The 13,892-nt window shown below is 45.5% G+C and overlaps 1 protein-coding gene across 2 annotated transcripts in view; it reads left to right on the top strand.

Moving 5' to 3' along the window:
- LOC149338339 (glutamyl aminopeptidase-like) overlaps positions 1 to 13,892 on the top strand; it is a 62,329-nt gene that overhangs the window by 23,125 nt on the left and 25,312 nt on the right. For both annotated transcript variants that reach the window (XR_016283436.1, XM_089547616.1), the window contains exons 6-7: positions 4,339 to 4,470; positions 6,439 to 6,670. Coding sequence is in view for 1 of the 2 variants with exons in the window: in XM_089547616.1 (XP_089403742.1) it covers positions 4,339 to 4,470; positions 6,439 to 6,670 (364 nt within the window). In the remaining variant the exon portion in view is untranslated. The remainder of the gene's footprint in view (positions 1 to 4,338; positions 4,471 to 6,438; positions 6,671 to 13,892) is intronic.

Below are 13,892 nucleotides of genomic sequence, written 5' to 3'. Positions count from 1 at the left end.
TTTAATTGGAGAGACATGGGAGAGGCCTTTGCCCTGCGGTGGGCATAGTCAGGCTGATCATGATGATGATGATGATGATGATGGTTACCTTGCCTTGGCATTACATGCCCTGCCGAAGCCCATTTCTCCCTCTTGATTTCAACTATCTGTGCATTTAATAATAGTTATCATGGCCATGGCCACAGCTTTCAGTTTGAAGGGACACTGAGGCTTGCTTCGAAAGGTGACTGCAACCTAACTACAAAAAAGACTGTACTTTCACCAAAAACGGATCTTTTTATTAGCAACAAAATACAGGTGTTGTAATCCGCAGTTAGTTTCACAAGTATACTGTGGTTTATTGAAGCAGTTTTTTCGTTGTGAGCGCCAGAGGCTAGGCTAGACTACCCTTAACTTCAGAACAGTGATCACAGTCATTTTTCGTGAAGGCGTCTTGAGTGGTGGGAATATTTATAAATAGACTTTCCTCTGTAATAAATGCATCTTTTCTTGCCAGACAGACTCCAGCATAGCCAGGAAGAGCCATAGAATCAATTTTGATGATAACAAATGCTTTACCCACGCCTAGCAGTCAAGGGCGTCCGCAGAATTTTTTGCAGGGGGGGGCCCATTGGTTGTTGGCGCCGGAGGGGGGGGGGGGGGGGGGTATATTCGTAGCGAAAAGGCACTATTTGCGGAGTAAATTTATTTATTTATATATAAATAAAAAATAAGTAAAATACACACATGAAAGAAAATTACAAGCAGCAAATTAAAGCGCGGATTGTAGAGATACATTGGAGTTTATCAACAAAGAAACAATTAAAATTAATAAAAATGCAAAAAGATACTATCAATACTCGAAGTGCTCAGTCTTACTGCATACGGGTTCTCGACTCACCCGAATTGATGACCAGCACACAGCGCAATATGTTCACAAACACGCAACTACAGTCACTCAGTCAGTCTTCCTTGAACAGCAACTGTAGGCGCCTCGGATTTTTCTGGGCGAATTGCGTAGTTACACGGGTGATAAATTCATTTCTGTGCTTCATTACACGCTCTCAGTGCACAGTCATCATATATATTGATTGGAAAAATGGTTGAACGAGTACGTTGAAAACAAAAGATGACTATATATACAACGAAAACTTATTTACAAGATAAATGCACGCTCGCAGCTTCATACACCTCGCTCCATCTTGCTCGCGCATCCGCACAGTCGAGCAACCGCACACACACTGCTCGCCGCTCGTCGTTTTCTCGTCCGCTGTCTTGGTTGTTCTCACCTTCGTTGACAACCCGCCACTAAAAACACCGAAGCACAAACACAGAGGCGCGCACACGTGCAAGGGCTTACTTGCCACAATATCCACGAATGCGCACTTTTGGGGTGTAAGGAACGCCGCGCGACTTCCGAGGGGAAGGGACACCCGCAACTAATTCGGCCGGAAAATTTGTTTTTGTGCTTTTATGGGGTTCAGAGCCCCAAAACGACTCAGGCTATGAGGGACGGAGTAGTACAGAGTTTCGGATAATGTCGACCACCTGGGTCTCTTTACCATGCACTGACACGCACAGTACATGGGCGCTGTTGTGATTTGAGGCCCAGCCAGAGGTGACAGGCGAGCCAGGCAGGCGCCATCGGGCTGCGTTGACCAAAGGCGCTGGTTTTCGGAGAAGACGCAAGGAACGCTGGTGTGGGGGCGCCTCTGGAGACTGCGTCGCCGTGAACAAAAGCAGCTAATCCCCTTTGCCGAAGGTTCTGAAAGCGGCGCTTCTACCGCACCGAGCTCTCCCGTGGATCGGAGGAGACAGCGCGCGGCGGCGGCGCCAACTCGTCGCCCGCTTGCCCCTGAGCAGCCCGACAAAGCGGGGGTGGACACGGCTGATTTGTCCTTCCCCCCTCAAGAATTCATCGGTGGCCGGCGTACGAACGTATCATGATTATAGCGAGCGACCTGTGCCCTGTGCACTGTCTGCCTCCGTGTCGCTATCTCTCTAGAGATCAAAGAAACAGACACCCATCTCGAAACACATGCTCGCCGGTGCCGCTGCATGTCTGCAACAGGTCGTCCTTCAGCAGAGCTGGCGGTGGCGTGGTTTGAAAACGGCGGAACGACGCGCGCCCGGACGCGGCATTTCGCAGATGTGACCAAGCGTCGAAGCGGGGCTGCTTTTACCCTTTTGGCTGAGCGCACCACCGCCCCTGGCGTGCGGCCATCACTCACGGTACGAGTGAGTGATTTTCCAGGGGGGTGCAGCCGCCCCCCCTTGCCCCCCCCTCCGGACGCCCATGCTAGCAGTACACTGCTATAGCATTGGAGATCCCTCTTGCATAGATACACAGGTCATCTGTAGTCTACCACTACTGGAGCACACCCGGCTGTTTCAAGCACAGCCACTGGTGAGACTCATGTGTAGTGCCATGGTGCGCTGGTGGCAGTTGCATTAAATTTATTTGAATTAATTTCATAGCTACCTACACAGGTTGCCCACAACCCATTATTGGGCAGGTGGGTGTCTGCTCCCCGTCACTGCGGAGCCTCCCACTTTTTCGTGACGGATGAACGCCAGCTCTTCTCATGAACGAGACGTGCAATGCATCATCATCATCATCATCCTGTTTACGCCCACTGCAGGGCAAAGGCCTCCCCCATGTCCCTCCAATCAACCCTGTCCTTTGCCAGCTGCAGCCACCGTATCCCCGCACACTTCTTAATCTCATCCACCCAGCTAACTTTCTGCCACCCCCTGCTACGCTTTCCTCCACTTGGAGTCCACTCCGTTACCCTTAAGGACCAGCGGTTATCTTGCCTTCGCATTACGTGCCCTGCCCAAGCCCATTTCTTCCTCTTGATTTCCACTAGGATGTCATTAACCTGCGTTTGTTCCCTCACCCACTCCACCCTCTTCCGATCTCTTAACGTTACACCTATCATTTTTCTTGCGATTGCAATGCAATCGCAAGAAAATTCTTGTTTCTTGTTGTGTTTACATGAAACATTTGAGCACATGAGAGATGATTTTATGACCACACTCACAAAATTTCAGCATTGTAGCTCTGCAAAACTGTTTTCGAACATATATTTTTCCTCTGAATCTTGTGAAATGGCTGCAGACTTAAGAAAATGTATTAGAAGCTAGTTCAACGTTTATTGTGTCCCTACTGGCATGCTACAGGTGAAGAGTTTCTGAGAAATTTTTTTTTTCCGCAAAGCAGGAACTTTGGTCCTTGAATTTTTGCGATGCAGTGTTCGTTAACATATCTAGAGAAAGGAGTGAACTTCGTTCAAGGATTTTAAAATTAGCAAATTCGAAAAACAAAGAGTATCTTTACCTGCACTATGCTCAGGCTCAAAATAGATAAAACATTTAAGAAGATATCTGTGCTCCGCAAGGTGTGTATCTAGGCAGAAAGCTGTCATGGAGGAAAACACCCATTGCTCGGGTTGTTTCCCCATAATGCACAGTCGCCATGGTTCGTGAAACAATTTTTTAGAGTGCTTCTTGGTCGATTTCAGCAATGAAACTTCGGGACAGCGTAAAGAATTGAGGCATTCAAACGGATACAACAGTTGTAAGAAAAAAAATCAATTTTTTGGCCGTTTTTTTAAGGATTTCAAAGCTGTGATTTCAGAGGTGTTGGATTTCAAAGCTAAGGACATCACTGGCACCCAGTGTCCATGCTTACACACAGCTAAAGCCATCTCCTGGGTCCAGAAGAAGGCATCCCCCTTGATGCGCTCCCCATTGCTTTTGTTGCCCGCATGTGGAGTGTGCTGTGGAGCTGCCCTATGCAGACCTGTGGCACACACACCGTTGCTCCCTCCGGCCAGGTTGGGCACGGCTCTTTGCTGTAGGTTCCACACCTCCCTTCACTCAGGAGGGTTGTTTTGTAGGCCAGTTGGTGATCCATACTTCAAGAAATGCTTCAGCTCAGCAGTCAGGGACAAGACGTAGAAAACACACCACAGGGCGCCAACTAACAACTGATTTTATTGAAACCCTCGTCAACGAATAGTATGTGCTTTGCTCTCATCAACGACAAAAAAAAAAAGATAAAGTACAGTGAAGAGAGCACTAGGCACAAAATGATTAGCAAACATAACATGTGTGACACAAGCGAACATCGTCTTGCGCCGAATCTAATCATTTTGATAGAAATTCTAATTCTTTTTTGAGCAGCGTCACAGATGGATTGCTCGCGCATGTGTTTGTTTTTTTTTCCTTATTTCAAATGATGCTACTAACAGCGTGAGCCCACCGGTGAGTCAAGGTGCAGCTGGAAGAGCGCGGTTTTTCTGTGTACACCTTGCTAGGTGTTTGTGGACCAGTAGGGGCGATGTGTGCCTGCAGGGGGCAGCCCTGGTGGCCATGCTGGAGGGCTTCCTGGGCCAGGAGCAGCTGCGGCGAGGTCTGACGCAGTACCTGAACGCGTACCGCTACCAGAGCGCGGACACCGCCGATCTCTGGGACACCTTCACAAATGTGCGTGCCTCAGAGATAAGTGACATGCTTGCAAGTTGGCTCATGTGAACTGGGGTGTGCACGGGCATTTGCGTGTTTAACTTGTTCTAGTACCAACTTTTGCAATTAATATGTAATTAATGCAGCATAAGTCAATCAAACACAGCTAAAATATAGGGGCAGCTATTACATGTGGATTAGACATAACTTCACCAGTGAAAGTACGAGACACCAGGAGAAGAAGAACGCAGGACAGCGCTGGCATTGTCCAGCGTTGCCCTGTGTTTCCAGCATTGTCCTGTGTTCTTGTTTTCCTGGTGTCTCATACTTTCGCTGGTGAAGTTATGTCTGATGTACACCTACTAGCCCACATGGGTACCTTGTTACAACATGTCGATTCATCTTTGCTGTGAGCTTACTCATTAAGAAGGGACAAGGGGTGGACGTCAACTTTTTAATTTTTTTGACACACAGCGATGAAATTCAGTGTTTTTTTTTTTTAAAGTCCACTAAAAGATTAAATACAAAATTTAATTCATATATTTTCACTAGTTTTCACATTATAAATTTCTATGTGCTTCATTGCTGTACCAAACTTGCTGAAAGCCTAACGTGGCAACAATACATGGTAGGAGCCTGCAGAATTTTGGCCAGAGGAATAGTTCATGACGTGACATTCTCCAAATCTTTTTGTCATCCTGATTTTTTGAGGAACATAATGCAACAAACTCCATGAAAAGATGTGAAGCCATTGTCATGCTATGCTTTCTACAAGAAGGGAAGTCGAGCCAAAAATCACTCTTGAGGAAGCCGGCACTGAGGTTGCACAAGCAGTCACTTTTTCATGGCTTAGGGTCACAGAAACACTTAAAGACACTTCTTGGCTGTTTTTGGAGAAGGTTTTTGGGATTTCCAGCTCCTCACTACCAATTGTGAACTGCTGTCCTCTTGTGAGACTCTTGACCATTACTTTGATGTTCTGCATGTTAATTTTTAGACCGGCATTTTTTGCTGTGCCTGTCTAACTCATTGATCACATTTTGTAGTTCATTTCCTGAGTGGCTTAGCAAGGCAATGTCATCAGCAAGTTGCAGATTACTGAAGTATTCCACATTAACTCTTATCACCAGCTGCTCCCAATTCTGGCTTTGGAACACCTGTAAAAAGGTGGCGAATACCATTGGTGAGATTGCGTCTCCCTGCCTGACACCCTTTCGAATTTTATTGCTGATTTTATGAAGTATATGATAGCTGTGCAGTCGTCATAGATATCTTCCAGTATTTTTACATAACACTCTTCTACACCCTGATCCCGCAGTGCCTTAATAACAGCTGAAATTTCCACTGAGGCAAATTCTTTCTCGTAATCAGTGAAGGCTATATACAAGGGTTGGTTGTACACTGAGCATTTTTCTATCACCTAATTGATTGTGTGAATATGGTCTACTTCGTCGAGTATCTTTTACGAAAGCCTGCCTGATCATTCGGTCTATCGAAGTGTAAGATTGTCCTGACTTAATTAGTGGTTGCCTTAGCCAATGCCTTGCAGGCAACAGGCAGTAAGCTGACCAGTCTGTAATTTTTCAAGTCCTTCAGGTCTTCTTTGTTATGAATTAAGATAATGTTATTGTTCTTCCAGGCTTCTGGTACTCTCGAGGTCATAAGGCATTGCGTATACAGGGTGTCTAGTTTTCCTTGCACAATCTCCCCTCTGTCCTTCAAGAGATCTGCTGTTGTCTGATCCTCAAAAACTGCTTTCCTTTTTTTGCATTGCTCCTAAGGCTTTCTTTACTTCCTCTTTCATTATTGGCGGGATGTCCCATTGCTGTGCACCCTCCATTGTAGCATCGTAGCCTAACTTTTGCTTTGGGACTTTAAACCCCCACAATTTACCCTTTTGTTTCTGTTTTTTGGGGCTCCTTGGAGAAGTGGCTCCTGCAGTAAGCTTGGTTCAGCGAGAGTCTGGTTCACCTCTGCCTCGTGCAACAGGTGACCTCTGGGCAGGTGGGCGTGTCAGAGGTCATGGAGACGTGGACACGCCAGAAGGGATTCCCCCTGGTGCGGCTCTCAGTCAGTGCGGACGGCCAGCTGCACGCCACCCAGCGTCGCTTCCAGCTGCTCCCCGCCGACCTGGTGACTGATGTGGCACGCTGGCATGTGCCGCTCACCTTCATCACCGATGATGGTCGGCAACGCCTGCTGTGGATGAACCGCACAGACTGTGAGCACTCTTCTCTTGCTTACTTATGCATGCGTTTTCTTACCGGTTGCAGGCCTCACCTTTGTAGGCATTGCAGCAAGGGTGGTGTTTAAAGGGATAGTGAGGAGAGCTCTAATAATATTTTTTTAAAGCAAAATCCGATAGTTCGGCATTTCATGGCTTTGTTGCCACTTGGCCGGCAGCAAAAGATGCATTTATTTCTAAAAAATTTGGATTTGAAGTTGAAAAAGTTTTTCCCGCCACTCTGATTCAAACTTGGGATACTCTTATGACGACGCAGGACTAAGTGACGTAAAACATGACGTGAAACATGACGTAACGCAGACTCCGTGATTTCTGGCGGCCAGCAGTGCGGCCTAACGGCAGCCGAAAAGAAAGCTACGCCGACCGCACGTCGAAGGCATCTTTTGGCTATTGCGGCCGTCGCTTCGTTTACGTTTGCACTGGCGTTTTGCCAGCGTTACGATGGATCCCGCTCTTGAAGTTGTCAACGAAGTTCTCGCAAATAGACACCTTTAGCATACTGTGTACCTTGTTACCGTTAGCGAATACCGGGAGCCCGCCTATCGCCGGTGAGCAGGCGCTGATTGGTCCCGATGCTGCAGGCGCGCGCGTAGCTGCCAGGTACGTGGTGCCATCTGGCGACGTCAAGGAGATTTGCGCATGCATTGGCTGCGCCTCAGTGATTCGCGGCTTCTCGTGTCCTAGTGTTGCTAGAACCATTGGTTCTAGCAACAGTGTTTTGTCCTATGACGTCACGACGCTTGTACTTGCGAGTTTGTCCTGTGGCGGCGATACCTGTATTTTGGTTCTTGCTCTTTTCTACGTTACAAGAGCTTTGTTGTCAGTATGAGTGGCGTTTTTGTAATCAGGAGCTGGTATTCTGTCGATACAAGCCAACTTCAATTTCTCCTCAGTGTCCCTTTAAACTGACTGGAAAGACACGCATTGAGCAGGCAAACTGATCTTAGCGGCGCACAGTCACTGAGAACCGAAGACTCTTCATTTTCAACCATAACACTTGGGATTTTAGATTACAGGTACCTCTGTTATTATTCCTTTGTTTGGTACATCTGCCAGTTAGCCAGAGTACAGCGTGACAAACTTCAGTTTACTGAAATACGTGACGTAACAAGTTATTTTATTCTCCAGCTTTAAATGTGCGTGCTGCTCATGGCTTAGCGCAATGCTATTTCCCCTTACTTTTGTTCTAATGAAACTGAGGTACAGTTGCACACGCACGTTGCACACTGGCTGAGACACTTGCACGCACCCTTTCACATACAAACACTACGTACACAAATGCTGAGCATAGGCAAATCAGCAGCAAGCATGCAGGGGAGGGGGGGGGGTGTGGTCTACTGCTGTTGCACCATATTTTGTGCTCCTTAGCCTGCCCTGCTGGTGTGCAGTAAGTGTTTCCAGCTGGATTGGCATCTGTGTCCAGGTGGGTTATTGAACCAGAAATCGTGTCCAGCTGGAGCAATAGGGGATATTCAAAATTCCGCAAGTTTTTTATCCCCTCACCCCCTTCTCCCCGTGTAGGGTAGCAAACCGATTATTATTTCGGTTAACCTCCCTGCCTTTCCTCTTCTATATCCTCCTCCTCCTCCGCAAGTTCGCTTTCCCGCATAACAATGTTGCCCCCAACAAGATGGCGGACCATGCGTTTCCAGCTGAAACAAAGCAAGAAATACTGGTTTTTTTGTTTGATTCTTCCAAAATACGTTTCTTACATTCCATCCACACCTTTAGCGCCTGTCTTGAAGCCCATGTAGTTCCTTTATAGCGAAGTCGGCCATTTTGTTAGGGGCAACATTGTTATGCGGAAAAGCGCACTTGCGGATGCTTGCACATGGAAAACTTACACTTCCAGTTAGCTTTGGCTGGAGCAGCTCTTGCTGGATTTTCTTGTACTTCCAGCTGGAAATTAAGCTGGAAAAGTGCTTTTCCAACTGGATTGGGTGCCCCTAACGAAGGTCTGCTGAGTCTCCCTTTTCATCTGGGGAGCATGAAAAGAATACTGAGGGCAAGTTGATGTTGGCTTCTATCGATAGATTACCCTTCTGCCCCGACAAAGACACTAGTTACACCAGAAGTGCAGCCGTTATATGCTAGAAAAGGTAAAAAAAATGAAATGCAGGTGCCACCTTCATTGGCTGTCCTCGCAAGCAAAACGGTGTCTTGTGTGTGGATCCCTGCCATCCCCTTCCAAACAGGGATCACAGAGTCCTTTTCAGTCTTACTCTTACGATTTTAGATTGGGAGGTTTGGAGGTTTGTTTCATATCTAGTAAATCCAGTTTTCTTGGCAACATGGTTATTTTACTACCAGACAAACACCAACGTAGTGAGAGAGTTTAACTAGAACAAGAATTTTTACTAAGAGCAAGGATTTTACAGAGTTATCCTCAGTGTCTACAAGGTCCACCATGAGCACCCTGCTCCACCATGGTGGCATTTATCTTTGACCTTGACCTCTGGTCACCGCCAAAATTTGGCTTACCCACCCCCGAAATTTGATCTTGGCATATTTAGACAAAACTCAATGTCTAGCCATAAGTGACTGCACCCAACATGATGATGACCTCCAAATTTGGCCTGAGGCACCCCAAAGACTTGGCCCACCCCCAAAATTTGAGCTTGGCAGATTTGGACCAAATTTGATGTCCAACCATAATTGAACGTGCCCAACACGACGGCGACGTCCAAATTTGGCCCAGGCCATTGACAAAATTTGACGTAGGCGATTTGGGAATGCTTTTGCACTATAATAGCCTTAACCAAGGTAACACCCTGTCAATTTATTCTCCACCTCTTCATGTTTTTTGGTGTTTTCTTTAAGTGATGTTCCAGCTGCAAGCAGCCTGCTCCTGTGGATGCATTTGGTAGTGTTTGCAAGGTGCTAGCTGATCCTCTTTCTCTGGCCAGAAGGTGGCTCTCACTGCAGGCATGGTGCAGTCAGAGAAAAACTTCTGGCTGTTATGTTAAAGTTGTGGCTGTGGCAGTGTCTGGAGAGAGGTGTCTTCTTACTAGGGATGTGCTTTGCCCCCTTGTTTTGGTGAACTGTGATATGCGGGAAAGCCCACTTGAAGGAATTTTGCATGAGGCTCTCAATGGGGCGAGTCAAGGTGTCACAACGGGCCGAGCAGACATGTAAAAACCCCATCTATTGCATGGTGCATTGTAATACCTCTTAAATGCGCATAACAGCAGGCATGACAATGATTGGAGGGCCCTGTCACAGGGCCAAAAAGGAGCATGGCCGCATAGTTTCAGTTAGCTCGCGGCAACGGTAGCTGTCAACCCGCGCTTTCACCGGTCGCTCGATTCCAGCTGCGGGGTGCTTTCGAACGCCGACTCGCACACCGCTGGACATTTTGTTTTTCATTTTAAAACCAGTCTCGCCGTTTGTAACGCCATTGTGCATTCCCCTCGCTTATGTCCGCATTGTTCTTCTAGCACGCTCTGACTGCGCACTTGTCATGGTCTATTCAGTCTCCTTAAAAGCTTCACTGCATTCTCTTATTTTTGGAATTTTTTTGGGGTGCGCATGACATTTTATCAAACGACCTTTGTCTCTTTCTTCCAGTCCCTTGAAACCCATATTAATGAGGTGCATTTCGCTAGCCATCACATTATTTTTTAGTTGCCAGTCATATGTCAATCATAGATCTGATTTTTTACTCATTTTGAATGTTGGCATTGCAGGTTGCGTACTATTGTGATGTCTAATCAAACAGTATACAATTTGTTATAGTTATATTAACCTGTCCTGGAGGGCGCCACGGGTGGCCCTGACTGTGTATATATTGCTGCGACTAATCTATGAAATGAAAGGGTCTTCTTCGTTCAGCTACTGGCATCGTGGTTACTTGGCTGGCTGCGTCCGCCAGTTGGCGATACAACACATGTCATGCATATAATGTTCTTTTTTGATATGGTGCTGATCCATTCAAGTTTTATTTCATTTACAAAGATCATACACTGTTCTGAAAAAAAAAATCAGGGCAACAACATTTGCCTGTTGATCCTTTTATGAAATCTTTTCTCTGTACTGAACAGATATTTGATATTTAATTAGATGTTCAGAGCCATTTTTTTTCTTCATGTTCATATTCGATCTGTATTTGAAAATTTCAATATTCGCGCACCACTCTTTTTAGGATTGCAGTTGTTCATGCTGGAGGGTCTTGCTTGATGGCCGTATGTTCACGCGTACCACCAGCTACAAGTCCAGGATGCTTACTTACGATCAATTGTGTGTGCACGTACACATTTTCTTCAGGATGTTTAGCTTCATCGCCATTGCAAAGTGTATCCGTCTGGTTTATTTGCTGTCTTTTGCTGCCCCTAAACTACATGTCGTTTTATATATGGGCCTTTATTACACGTTGGTTTTTATGGTAGTTGAGCTTTCTGTTTTTTGTGTTGAATGCTGGTTGCAGTGTTTGCTTCAGAGTGTTTGCGGTAGAATGCTTGGGATGCGGCAGTCTGTCTGAATCCCTTCTGTTGCCTGTGTTTATGTGCCAGGTTCCGATCAACTAGCTCATGAGGCTATTGAAAAGGAAGTTCTTGGGCTGATATTAATGGTTTTTGAGCACAATAGAGTACTTTTAAATTAATTTTGGTTGGAGTTGGTTCTTCAACTGTTCAAGAACCTGTCCGCAAAGTTTCATTTCGGCCTGTGGAGTAGAAAAAGAAAACAAGGTTTTTGAAATGCTGGTGGTTTACATGGTCTTGTAAAAACTGTCCATGAGCCTTGCAAAGTGTGCTTACAAGTTTGACAGGAAGTGGTTGGGGGAGAGGATATATCCTCACTGTAAGCATAGCTTGCACACTTTTCAATTCATGTGAGCACTGCTGCAGAGAATATGCAATGAGTTCGGAGCAGCAAATTTTGAAACAAAATGGATTAAAAGGCTTTTTTCTGGAGAAGATTTTTAAGATCATTTAGACAATATTGGTTTATAAAATGAAGCTCCTCTGTCCCGAATCTTTGAGTTTGTTTTTCTCAGTTTGTTTTTTTTCACTACACTTGCCGGTCCAGAAAAACTAATGATGTAACATGGGACAGAGGAGGCATTTATAGAGCTCTCCTTCTGCGCCAAGGTTGTGTGGTGAATTCAGTTGATTGCTTCTTTTAGGCAGATTTATCTGTTTCCCTACTAAAAATTTGCAGTTTTCAAAGCATGGTCTAACCAGAAAACCAAAGTAGGCCTTTCTAAGAATTTTCTTTAATTGGGATCAATTTGTGAATTCTTTCCAGAGTGGGATCTGGGCACGTTTGTAGACTTCTTTATCTCATTATTATCATCATGCCATCTGGCAGACCAAGCTGATGTTTGGCGCTTTCCGAGCAGTAGCTTTTCAAGACTCATTCTCCCTTCTGAGCATTTGTGGCTTCTGATGCGTCGTCGGCAAACCTTGTCATGACCACGTGATCACAACGTCACCTCACCGGCGGGCTATAAAAGGAGCTGCCTGAATAAATCCTTCCTTCTTGTTGTGTCATTCCTGCGTGATGCTATATAACAGCTTCCTTTAAGAATAAGAAAACCATGCAGAGGACTACAGTGCACCAGTGTGCAAGTTGCTCCTGTCAGTCTGCACACAGGAATGCATTCTCTCATTACTTCCGCAGTAAAGTTGAAAAGCTCTCACGGGCATTACTCATCCAGATGAAAACTATTTGCAACAAAAGGAAAAATGTGTTTTTCATCAATACATACTTCTGGAGTAATTACTGGTTGAATTTTATTTATATCATTTATTTGATGAGGGTAGGTAGGAGTGGGCATTACATTGAAAGAAAAAAAAAACACTCAACAGGTAGGACATCGTGTAAAATAGAAAGTGTGTTGCGCTTACCACAACCACCAAAAGCAATGAAAGAACAATATTTTTCATATTGCTTGCACAGAAACTAGCCTTGCATTAGAGTGAGTGTGCACTAATGAAACTGACCGAGGGCCAAAGTAAATCTAAACAAGACAACACAACAAGGGTGGCACAATACTATATCAGTGTGTACAAAACGATTGCAGTAAAATCTCATTAATTTGGTCTTCAAGGGACCAGAAAATAATCTTCGAATTATCTGAAAGTTCGATTTATTGAATGGCATTAAAAAAAACTGCGTGCAACGTTTTCATTGCAGCAATTTTATCTAATGACAATGGTTGTCTACATTTGAGATAAAAACCAAGTAGCAGCAATGTTTTTTCACGATTTCATCAAGTGCATTACATTGTGCACAATGTTGGGAATGTCGAATAATTTCTCCAGACCCGCAAAGGCCTCCGTGGCCCTTTTCACAGTGCGGTGCAGTAGCGGTAGTGCCTATTCACAGGTGGCCCCACTGCGTTTTGAGGGTGTTTCACTGCACAGACTGTGAACGGTGCATGTCAGTGTACTGAAGCATAGAACAAGCTCGAGACTGTAAATTGCTCGGCTAGTGGTTCATAATGCACAGAAGGTAGAACCAGCGAAAGCAGTATTATGTGCGTGCCTCCTATTTCTTGTCCTGCGTCTGTTTTCGTGGCTTCCGACTTCTGTGCAATGGGAGAAGCACATGGATGCAAGCGAGGGAAATAATCCTAGGCGTTGGAACAGGAAACAGATAAAAGGCACCAAGCAGCGTCCGGAATGGCGCGCAACTGGCTGATGCACATGCCTGATGGGAATAGGGTATAGTTAAGAAAAGCGAGACCGAAACTCTGCGACTGAGCTAAATTTCGGCAATCGGGTGTCACGAAATTCGGCACATTTTTGGAAAAAAAAAAAACTGGCACCATGCGGACGTGATCTCGTCATCTCAATTTAGCCAGTGTGAGCCCGCCCATGTCCGAATTAACGAGTGTTCGGCACCATAGATTTACATGGGTGTCGGCCAGAGCCACACTTCTAGTTTGAATTATCCATATTTCCAAATTAACGGGTGTTGAATTAGTGATGCTTCAGATACGCAAAATCGTGCTAGGCATCATGTACTGAAGCTGACAATGGGACAAGCAGAGTGTCTGAACATGCATAGTCGGCCAGATAAAGACGGGCATCACCACAGGCAATGACTGACGTAATTTCATTTAAAGCACACTCAAACACAACTGGATGGTTGGTTTTTGACAATGTATGCACTGAGCTGGTTTGATTCTCAGATTTTTTGCGGGCAAAATGAATTACTAGCGCCTGAAAGGATAACATGTTCCCTTTCACACTGG

This window comes from Amblyomma mixtum, chromosome 6 (assembly GCF_055824585.1).
Source record: "Amblyomma mixtum isolate Tamu chromosome 6, ASM5582458v1, whole genome shotgun sequence".
Taxonomy (NCBI): Eukaryota; Metazoa; Arthropoda; class Arachnida; order Ixodida; family Ixodidae; genus Amblyomma; species Amblyomma mixtum.
Note: the sequence above shows the minus strand (reverse complement) of the source record. Positions and strands in the feature narration are given on the sequence as shown.